At 39.2% G+C, this 11,365-nt stretch overlaps 1 protein-coding gene across 1 annotated transcript; it reads left to right on the forward strand.

Annotated features, from left to right (window-relative positions):
• The first annotated feature begins 1,513 nt into the window (after positions 1-1,513).
• G6PC2 (glucose-6-phosphatase catalytic subunit 2) lies at positions 1,514-9,861 on the forward strand. Its single transcript, XM_073305745.2, has 5 exons — positions 1,514-1,731; positions 2,078-2,187; positions 6,164-6,275; positions 7,490-7,605; positions 8,745-9,861. Exons 1-5 carry the CDS (start codon positions 1,514-1,516, stop codon positions 9,254-9,256), a joined length of 1,068 nt encoding a protein of 355 aa, XP_073161846.1. The 3' UTR covers positions 9,257-9,861.
• The last annotated feature ends 1,504 nt before the right edge of the window (positions 9,862-11,365 follow it).

The following is an 11,365-nucleotide window of genomic DNA, read 5'->3' on the forward strand; positions in this document are numbered from 1 at the left end:
GTTCTCAAACTTCATTGCACCGCGACCCCCTTCTGACAACAAAAATTACAACACACCCTTGTGGGGGGGGGGACCTAAGACTTAGCCTGCCAAGCCCTGATGCCTCGGGTCGGTGGGCCAAAACCAAAGCCCAAGGGCTTCAGCCCCAGGCAGGAGGGACAGGGGCGTGTAACCTGAGCCCTACTGCCCAGGGCTGAAGCCCTTGGGTTTCAGCTTTGGGCCCCAGGCGGCAGGGCTCGGGCTTCAACCCCAGGCCCCAGCAAGTTTAAGCCAGCCCTGGCGACCCCATTAAAATTGGGTCATGACCCACTTTGGAGTCCTGACCCACAGTTTGAGAATCACTGCTCTAGCCTGAGCCCAAATGTCTAAACTGCAATTTAATAGCCCCCAAGCCAGTTGCAGCCACTTTTATTGCAGTGTAGACATACCCGTAGGGTCCAAACCAATGCTTACTGAAGTTAATGAGAGTCTTTCTATTATTGATTTCAGTGGGCATTGGATTGGGCCTTTAGTTCTGCCTATTCATTAGGTACGTAGATCAGATTTAGAGTTTTGGTTCAGGTCCACTTTTTGTTTCCTCAGAGAAAGTATATATTTAAACATTAAAAGCCAGCTTCTGCAAAATATTATTTGTTTAAGATCTGCTATCCCTTTATTGCATTCATGTTAGACTATACAAAAGAATTCAAGGATGCAGAAGGTTATGCTTGAGTTGCTTTGGCAGAATAGACTGCATAGCCCCTGCTTTATCTTCTGAATCACTCCAGTCAATACCATCATTATTCTGTGTTAATTCATACTAAAAAAATCCATCCTCAATGTGTCCTCAGTTAACATGGTATCTTGTGTAAAGATATAAATGATTATTTTTTCAACTCTTTGGGAAAACTATCACTTTAGAAAACAACCTGTCACTAAAAGTATTTTTTTAATTTATGTCTGCTGTTTGGATTTAATCACAATTTAAAACAAGTGCCGTGCTAAGTAATAAATACAGCAATATAGCCACATTCTATTTCAAATTAAAATGCACAAATTTAATGACTCTTCTGCTTAGCCCAATTAGTCATGAATTCTTTCTAGACTTTATAAGGGCAACACTTAATCAAGCATACAAATTACTAGTGTCCATCCTTCAGAGAAATGAACTGTGTTAAAATTCAAGCAAACATTTTCCAACTGTTCATACAAAGGGTTGCATAAGACAGTCATTGTGTTGCCACAAAACTTTCCCCATGATTTGCTGCTGATCAGCATATACTTCACCTCTTTTACTCCAATTAAAAATTGCAAACAGAAAAGCTTTCCAGCGCTAACAGACCCACGTGTCTCCTTATAGATGTGGAAAGTCACATGTTTCAGGAATGGCCAGACACCCCACTCTGGTACAATATAAAAGCAATGTCAGTCATTGTCTCTCATTTTTAATAGCTCTCCTTTCATGGTTCTAATTTTGCCATTAGGAATTAAAGATTACAGGGACTTTCCTTTTGGTATAGTGTAACCGATAAAGATGGATCTCCTTCATAGTAATGGTGTGCTTATAATTCAGCATTTACAGAAGGATTACAGGTCTTACCAGGACTTTCTAAATTTCATGTCACAAGTAGGAGATCCCCGGAATATATTTTTAATTTATTTTCCTCTTTGGTTCCAACTTAACCAAGTGGTTGGTACTAAAATGATATGGGTGGCAGTCATTGGAGATTGGTTCAACCTCATATTTAAATGGTAAGAAGTTGTGTTTCTTTTAAAACTTTGTATTTTTTGTGACGCAGGTTTTTAGCAGCTTCAAGATTACAATACATCCTGTAACCTATAGATTTACCTATGTAGTTTTGCCTTTTAAATATAAAATACAAAGTGTTTCAAAATTCAGGTTTAACAAAATGAGGATGTGTTTACAGTGACATTTTGGTAAGCAAAGAAGAGCACAAACAAGCATTTGTATGATTTTTCTAACAATAAAAATGTTCATGTATTGCGTAAGGTGAATTATCATGCTTTGTTTGGACCTTTCTACTCAGAGATCTTTTTATTGCATTTGTATAGTATGTACTGTTCTCTTTTTCGTTAGGATTTTATTTGGCCATCGTCCATATTGGTGGGTCCAAGAAACAATGATCTATTCCAATCAATCGAGCCCATGTCTTGAACAATTTCCTATAACATGTGAAACTGGGCCAGGTAAGGCATGTTTGTGGCTTCAGTGTTGCACATATTGTAAGTATTACTTCAGCAAGTAGCAGTCAGTGATAGTGATTATACTGTAAATTGATATACCTGCTAAAAATCAAGTACAATATGCAGGCACCTGAGCATCAAAACACATCAGTAGAAACGTAACAGAGAACCTAAACATTATATAGAGCTGAGACTACCTGGTCTGCGTATTTTGTTTCAATGTCTTTAACCTATGAAAGGCATCACTTTAAAAATTATAGTTATTACAGGTAGCAATGCTGGAGGACTGCCCTTCCAATAATTACTTTACAGCCCCAGAAATGCTGAATCACCTGTGTTGTAAAGTCATTCTTGGAGGTAGCTCTGCTGCAAGTGACAGCAACTTGCAGAGGTTTATTGAAGGTAAGTAGAGCCCTAGATTTGTCCTCTTCAGCATATCAAGTGAACAGGTGAAATATTTTGATATCCAAGTATATATTCAAGTAAATATTGCCCAAGAGCACTCCAGATTAGAACAGGTGACTCTTATGGAGTTTGAGGATTTCTGAGCTACTGCAGCAATTTTTAGGGTCACAAAAGTAAAACAAATTTGTGATCCCTGCTCTGATATTTAAATCTCGAATCCCTCTAACCTTCTCCTCCCCGAAGCTATTTAGTTTTTTTTTTAAAAAAACAAACAGCCACCTATGTTCTAACTAAAGGGAAGCCTGAGTTATCTGTTCAGGATAGAACACCCCACTTCCCTCAAAGCTATAGGCAGGTACAAGAGAATACACCATAAATGTGAGATATATAGATATAGATATTCCATTGGATTGTTTCACTGAGCACCCTCTCTGCCTCTGCTTTTACTTCTTTGTTAAGTGGAACGTAAATCCAATGAACTTTCAAATCCATGAAGTTTGAAATTAAACAAATTAAGCTCAGACATTCCTACTCTAGACTGGATTTTACATGTTTACACAGCTTTAATTATGGCTCTTGCAAAATGGATTTTTTCCAATATATGAGAAATGTGCCGTAATTGTTATTAATGTGCTTTGTGATTCTACCGGCTTTCATATGGATAGCAATGCTGCAATTTTACTCCTCTTTGTTAGCAAGATGCTGCATCATAATTTACTCTAATTTTGAAGAAGAGATTTGAGCCCTTGTGATTGACCGTTTGTTTACTACTTTATGTGCGGACCTGCTATCAACTGTTAGGGTTGTTCTCTGTCTCACTTGATCATGAAATCACTTGGGGCTCAACCCAAGGTGCTAAGAGCTTCCCTCAGCTCCTTTCAAGTGACTTCAGAACTGAGGGCACTCATCCCTTGCAATATTGAGACCTTGGTTGCTTACCAATTAGTGTGTTTCCACATGATTCATTGGAACAGAAGGCCTGTTTCTTCCTGTTTAAAAAGAAACTATTTCTATTTTATTCAGTATGGCCTTTTCCAAATTTGTTATTTAAAATGTTTAAATATGTAGTTTAAATGAGAAGACTAGAGCAGCAGATGTACACTAACATGGATATTTAAATGAGCAAAGTAGAATAAATAGTGAACAACACAAGGATCGCAGATAGCTTGAACTAAAAACCTGCATCTGGACAATCTCAAACTTTGGGGTAGAAGTTCTGGAATTTGAATTTGGATCTAGGTCAGAATTTTGCAGCTGGCTCCAATGAGCTGAACCAAAACCCTCGATCCAACCCTCTCACAAATATTGGTGGAGTTTCAAAATGTGGATCTAAATTTTGGACTTTAGGCCTATCTCTAATAAACCACATTGCATATGGGTATGATAAATACTTTCAGATGAAAGGACTGACAATAGCAAGTAAAAAGTGTTTTTAAACACTGAAATATGAGATCATAAGTTGGTTTACCCAATAAAATGAATTCTAATCCGCAATGTGTCCTCAGTTAACATGGTATCTTGTGTAAAGATATAAATGATTATTTTTTTCAACTCTTTGGGAAAACTATCACTTGAGAAAATGGAAAGTGCCATGCAAGTACCTTTTGAAAGAAAGAAGGAATGAAGGAATCATGATCAAGAATCTCCTAGCCAAGTCCAGAAAAGGTGTGTAGATGGCATAGAAATCAATGTAATTTTCCTTCTTAGATGCACTTTTCTACCTTACCAAGCTATCCCATACCTTTGTGAACTACTTCTGAAGGGACTGGTCACAACATTTTCTCAAGTGACAAAATGATTTCCACTGCCTACAAAATAAGCCCTACAAACTTTTCTACCCTTCTGACTGCACAAGAAGCCACGTTGCATCATCTTAACACATACAGAGTCAGATTATCTGCCCTGTCTGCATCTCCCCTATTTGGGTTTTCCTGTGGCATGATGGAGTCCCCAGCGGGGTTAGAGCCAGCAGAGCCAGCTCTAAGCTATTTCTGCAGCCCCCAGCCCAGAGGGCATGCTGGGACTGGGGAAGGGTGTGTCAGAGGTAGTGATGTGAGGAGCAGGAGTGGCAGGAGCACAATGCAGTCCAGTTATACTCAATGGGTGCATGGATTTGGGGGACCGTTCTGAGCTGACACATGTTAGAGACACCTTTAGGCAGTAGCCTCTGTACTACTCAAGCCTGCACCAAGCTGAGGACCAGTGAGAACTGGGGAGCCATAACCTCCCTTCACCAAATGTAAATCTAATGAAGCCGAGAGTCTGACCCCTGGTATCTGCAGAGAGAACTGATATAGTAATTTTATGAATTATTTCACTAGCAGCATTCCATTGGAATTAGAGTTTTGGTCAGCTCCACCAGATGTGGGTGAAATCCTCTGCATCTCCACACTGCCTTCAGTATGCTTGAGAATAGCTTCTGTTAAATTTGGGTAAATATCATGGCACATAATAAAGCTTTCAATATGCAGAAGTTTGTTTATATTGAATCCCCCATTTGTTGCACCACTATAGAGTACTGTTAATTAATTCCAAAATGTTATAGCATTATTTCATGAGAAGGGATCTATTGAAATCTTTTCCCATACCAATTTTCATTCAATTTTCAACACTTTTGGTATTGTGTCAAACTGAGCATAAATAAGCCCCTTTCTTCCAACATAATAGAAAAGACTTTTCCCCATTCTTTTGAGGGTCTACAGAAAATATGGCTTCTTAACCGAGGAAACAGATAAAATGACAATTTGGAAGGGCTATCTGAAGTCTGAAATTGCTCTATTGTATTTTACAATTTTTTGATACAAGGAGATCATTCCCTGCATCTCCCATATTGCAATATACACCTGTCTTCCATCTTAGCTGTATTCTGTATACTTTGTGGCTCTGTTCATATCAGCACTATTATACAAAGTGCTTTTGCTTTCTATCCTAGGAAATTATCAGACTAACATAGAATTACTTCCCTTAGGTTATTGTAAGGGTAGGCTGCCTTCCCAATATCCATCGAATCAATGTCTGTGAATTGTGCCTGACATGCCACAACCCACCATAACTGGGGTTCTAGTATTCATAAATCAACATCAAGTTCAAGAAGTGTCAACCTGCCCTCTAGTGCCATTGCTTATGACATTAAGCTTGTTGTTGCTCCAGATGTATTTGTAGCTATGGCTATAGAGAATGCTTTATTAGGCACCATAACTGGAACATATGCAATGGATAAATCCAAGCCTTGTGTCACCTTTGTTTTTTGCAAAAATCAGATTCATTAACCTATCTAGTTAGCATATTTTCCTCTCGGCATCACAGCTCATGTTTAACTTAAGGTCTGTGAGTTATCTGCTGCTTTTCTTCTGATAAAGATCTGGAGATCCTGTGGATAACTTTTCTGGAGACTTCATGTAGACAAGACAATCTGACCTAGCTTATGAAAAGCCATCAAGGTCCCTGTAGGTTTTTCATTTTTTACTGTTTTGGGTTCATTAATTGTTTGAATAACTGACAATGATTCTTTTTCTATATTCCAAACTTGTATTAATGATTTTTAAGTTAAAATATTCCTTTTTTCTTTTAACAGGAAGCCCATCTGGCCACGCTATGGGATCTTCTTGTGTCTGGTATGTAATGGTAACAGCAGCACTTAGCTACACAGTGAGGTGGAAAGATGAATCCACAATTACACTGCACAGGTCAGTCAGTTTCTGATATTCTGAAACCTTTATTTTGGTGGATTTGTAGATTTAGTTTAGATAAACATTATTATAGCAAATATTTGTAATTCATTTTTGGCCCACTTGACTTTTAAATTGTTAACATGTCTTCATTCTTATTGGTTTTGGACAATGAATTAGAATAGCAGTTCTCAAACTGTGGGTCAGGATCCCAAAGTGGGTTGCGATCCCATTTTAATGTGGTCGCCAGGGCCCAAGCCCCACTGCCCGGGGTCGAAGCTGAAGCCTGAGATCTTCAGTCCTGGGCGGCTGGGCTCAGGTTACAGACCCCTAGCCCAGGGCTTCAGCTTTGGCCAGATTGCCCACCTTGGGCAGTGGGGCTTTGCCGCGCCTCTCCCTCTCCTCCCCCCCCCCCCCCCCGCATGCGCTTGGGTGGGCTCAGGCTTCTGTACCCCCTCTTGGGGTCACATAGTAATTTTTGTTGTCGGAAGGGGGTCGCGGTGCAATGAAGTGTAAGAACAGCTGAATTAGAATATAGAGACGATTTAGACTTTTCCTTAGGATGACATCTAATTAACTCACTGCCATTGCATTAACACAGATCTGAACCTGCCTCCTTTAAACACTATGGGAGTGAGACAGGTCAATAATGTTGGCAATCCTGATTTATACTGAGTGCCTTTCTTTGTCTGGTCTACTGGTTATTGCATTAAATTTACCACTTTGAGAATGGTCATTCATATTTTATTGTAAAGAAAATACACATAATATTGGCAATAGACAGCATGTTACTCAGTTTTGTGTAAAGCTTATGACTGGTTGGACTTTTTACCAAGGTTGAAAGGATTGTTATTTGACTTCATGGATCATGAGTTTAATTATGCCTTCATGGTGAAAAACACATGGAAAAATACATCTGCCACTTTAGCTTTCCACTGATATCTTACAGCAAAAACAAAGCATCTGATCTTAGATCCTACAGTATTAGTGTCTGATCCTGCAGTCTTGAATCGGGCAAAATTCCATTAAAGTAAATGGGATTGCAAGATCATACCATTATTCTGACAGTTTTATTTCAGTATCTGGCTCCAGGTTTTGATCATCTGTCTCTACACTGTTGAATTTGTACCTCTGGCTGCTACAAATATGGGACCCAATTGAATGACGCACAATGAAATATAATATTTTGGATTTTTAAAATTTCATGTATACAATTTCTTTTTCTTTCATAGACTTACCTGGTCATTCCTCTGGAGTGTGTTTTGGATTATTCAGATCAGTGTGTGTGTCTCTAGAGTATTCATAGCAACACATTTCCCACATCAAGTTATTCTTGGAGTAATTGGTGGTAATATTGCTTATTCTTACTCTTTGCAATATAAATACATAATCTGAACATTTGTTTTAAGTTTAAAAACAAGTCAAAGTTAAAGGCTTTTTATCCTGAGTCTCTAGAGCTGCATGTGATGTCTGGGGAGACTAAGGGTTTGAATATATTGTTATTATTATTATTTTATTATTTTATGTATTTATCATTATGTATTTGTATTTCTGTGGCATGTAGAAGCCCTAATCATGGACCAGGAGCCTATTGTGCTAGGTGCTGTACAAATACAGAACAAAAAGAGGGCCCCTGTACCCAGGAGCTACAATCTTAGTATAATATAGCCTTTGGGTAACATTTTCAAAAGCACAAAAGTGTTTTAGGAGCCTAGTCCTTCCCCCCCCCTCCTTTTTTTTTAAAGGAACATAGACACCTCGAAGCCTGAGTCCCGTTGATTTCCTACGAGGCCTAGGCTCCTAAGCCCCAGGTCAGTTGTAAAAATGGGATTTAGGCACTTTTGAAAATGCTTCCTTTAGTCACTGTGTGATCTCAGAGTGATTGGCACATTAATTCCAGGGGCACTCCGTATGCTACTTTCCATGTGCAAATCAGCATGTTTAGCGTTGAGCCAACAGTTTGAAGCTACTGGGGTCCAGCTCCGTTCCTCTTCATAGCCAGGAAGGGGGTGAATGAGGAAAGGGAGAGAGATGAAACACATCTCCCCCGCCAGCACTATGAAAGAGGGAAGGACCAAGAGCATAGATAGGCTTGATTCACCCCTGTGAGAGTAGGGGGTTGCAATCTGCATCCCTTTCTACTCGTGGGGTAGCATCTGAAGAGTATGAAAAAGGAGAGAGAGAGAGAGAGAGAGACTGGCCTGTCTGGGTATGCTAATGCAGGGTTTATTAGTGAAAAAGTACACGTCTCTTCTGAAACTGTGGATCTTAGCATTTAAAGTAACGAGGTAGGCCCATTATTTTGACTTGGCAGTTTTGGAGATGAATGAGGTTTTTGGGTGTACTATAAACGTGGAAAAACCATACATATTCTTTTTTTTTTTAGGAGGTTTAGTTCTGCTTTTTAAAGGTAGGCCCTAGAAAGCAATTCTTTTTCAATATCCAAGAGCACAGTGCCCACTTTAATATTGCATTTCTAATTCCCAGGAATGCTTGTTGCTGAAGCATTTGAACATACCCCTGCTATCCAGACAGCGAGTTTGAGAACGTACATCAAGACAAATTTGTTTCTCTTCATCTTTGCTCTTGGCTTTTACCTGCTTCTCAAACTTATTGATGTTGATCTTCTATGGTCCGTTCCAAAGGCAAAGAAATGGTGTGCCAACCCAGACTGGATAAACATTGACACAACTCCATTTGCTGGACTGGTGAGAAATTTAGGTGCACTCTTTGGGTTAGGTCTTGGCATTAATTCTGAAATGTTCATCATGAGCTGTAAAGGTAAAAATGGATATAAGACGAGTTTCAGGCTACTGTGCATAGCTGCTTCTTTAGTTACCTTGCAGCTGTTTGATTTTATCAAGTTACCCACACATACAGAGTATTTGTTTTATGTTCTTTCTTTTTGTAAAAGTGCAGCCATACCTCTTACTGTAGTTGCCTTGATTCCATACTGCATACACTTATTAATGAGGCCAACTGAAAAGAAGTTAAATTAGATAAACTTTCAAAATAGTCTGAAAAAAGGTGGGTGCATTTAGATACAAGTGGCATTCTGTAACCCTCCGCAAAGGTAATTATTTTGGTACTCCATTCTGAACAGTGGTGGGTGTCACTATGTGTTTGATGTGCTCCCGGTAAGTCTCATGCCCAAAAGCAGTACATCCAAGAATGACACTGCCATGTCAGAACCACTGGTTGGCTTGCATTTTGACTTCATTCCCAGGATTTACAATGCAGTATGGCTGTCTACACCACTGTGGGTATGCACATGTTTTGATGCGTGTTGGGATTAGCCAAAGCTTGTAGATTTTCTAGTTCTTGTACACTTTCAATTAGATGGTGCTTCATCTCCCATATCATCATTCCACTTTCCATTTTATATATATAAATGCTGCATGTTAATCTGCTGGAAAATTAGGTGTGATAAAATCACACTAATTTAGCTACATGAATACAGTCATGTAGTGTGGTGAAGTCCTGCATAGTTTGCCAAACTTTAGATTTAACTTAGTGTTTTCTGAGTGAAGCATCTTCTGACTGAGTCAGGAAAGAAGAAGAAATTATTTTTAGAAAGATTCATCTGAAACAATGTAATTTCATTTCTAGGGCTATTGACAGAGCAGATAACTTTGTACTGACATGTTGCTTTTTGTATTTTTCTTTTAAAAATAGCTAAATGCAAAATCTTGAAATGAAAAGGCAATAAATTCTATTTACTAAAACTATTATACATTTAACTTTGTGGAAACTTATGAACATAGCACATTTAAATCAGTGTTATTTGGGTATGCATCTGCACAGAGTAACAACTGCAGAAAGTCATACAGTGTGAATTCATGTAATCTCAACACACATCCTAGTGTGTTATGCATGCTCCTGTCTTTCAAATGTAAATCAGTCTAATAATCTCATTTAAAGAGTACCAAACCAGAATCACTATTTAGGGGTGCAATTGGTTATGGTAATTCTTTGTTGACATACAATGAAAAAGTGATTCAAGAGTAAAATATGAGACGCTTGTATGTGGCCACCTTTGTTTGCCCAGCCACAGAGATAACTGTTATTATAGTAAATGTAACAAACTCATTTGTGAATTGACTATGCTGATTAATTTGCTGTTGTAAATATATAAAGCCAATTATATCCCTTTTTATACATTTTAATGCATTTCTATCATTGCACAATGACTTTCTACAATTCATACCCCATGTAATTTCCAGGTGCTATACTTTTTCAGAGCACAACTGAGCTATATTGTATTGGTGCCTTGGATCGGGTTTTCAGACCCCACACTAAGGCCAAGGGGAGGGCTGGAGCAGTACTGAGCCTGGAAGGCTCCGCCTCTCAGGCATCTTGGCTGGGGATTAAATTAGATGACCCTTGCGGTCCCTTCTAATCCTATGGTTCTATGATTCTACTGGCCAGCATGCTCCCGGGGAAAGGACTGATATAAAAGAAGCTCCAGTAGCCCCAGGCAGGAGGGAGACAAGAGGGAAGCCATTTCCTGAAGAAGTACCATATTGCAGCAGAAGGAGAAGAAACCTCTACTAAGAGGATCTGGCTGTGAGTCTTCCCCCCCTTGAAGCTACCCAAGAAAGAGGTAGAACCAGAGGCAAGGGCTGACCTTAGCCTGTGGGAGTTCAAGGCAAGGACTTTAATTTAACTACTTGTACTCCATTCCCCACTTCCTATAACCATCACTGTGACTTCCATGTGCCCCAGTGATCTCTGGTTGCTGCCACAGCCTTTTGGGACTATTGGAAGCTGGTTTAATTTAGAACTGGCCTCAGAATACTCTAACTTACCTCTGGGGACCAAACCAGTGGGCAGACACCTTTGCCCTCTCCTCCCTGAGTTGTGCTATGCACTCCTTGGCCTTGGTGGAGGCTCTGGGACTGTATATTTATACAGACACGCACAACACATTTTATATTCTCTTGTGCTGGGTGGAAGGATAATAGGGAAATAATACTGCAACAGCGAAAGCTTACTATGTATTGATTGAATGTTACCAATGTGCTCAGTGTTATACGAACATTAAAGATGACATAGTCAATCTCACAAGGAACTTGCTATCTAATTCAGACACTGTATCTACTGCTTTT

The sequence above is a fragment of the Lepidochelys kempii genome, chromosome 11 (assembly GCF_965140285.1).
Source record: "Lepidochelys kempii isolate rLepKem1 chromosome 11, rLepKem1.hap1, whole genome shotgun sequence".
NCBI lineage: Eukaryota > Metazoa > Chordata > Testudines > Cheloniidae > Lepidochelys > Lepidochelys kempii.

Bases quoted from the DNA above. Each gene is read 5' to 3' on its own strand.
- G6PC2 (XM_073305745.2), top strand. From the start codon at position 1,514: ATGGATCTCCTTCATAGTAATGGTGTGCTTATAATTCAGCATTTACAG. The intron at 1,732-2,077 runs GTAAGAAGTTGT...CTTTTTCGTTAG, and splicing joins TTCAACCTCATATTTAAATG to GATTTTATTTGGCCATCGTC. The intron at 6,276-7,489 runs GTCAGTCAGTTT...TTTCTTTCATAG, and splicing joins TCCACAATTACACTGCACAG to ACTTACCTGGTCATTCCTCT.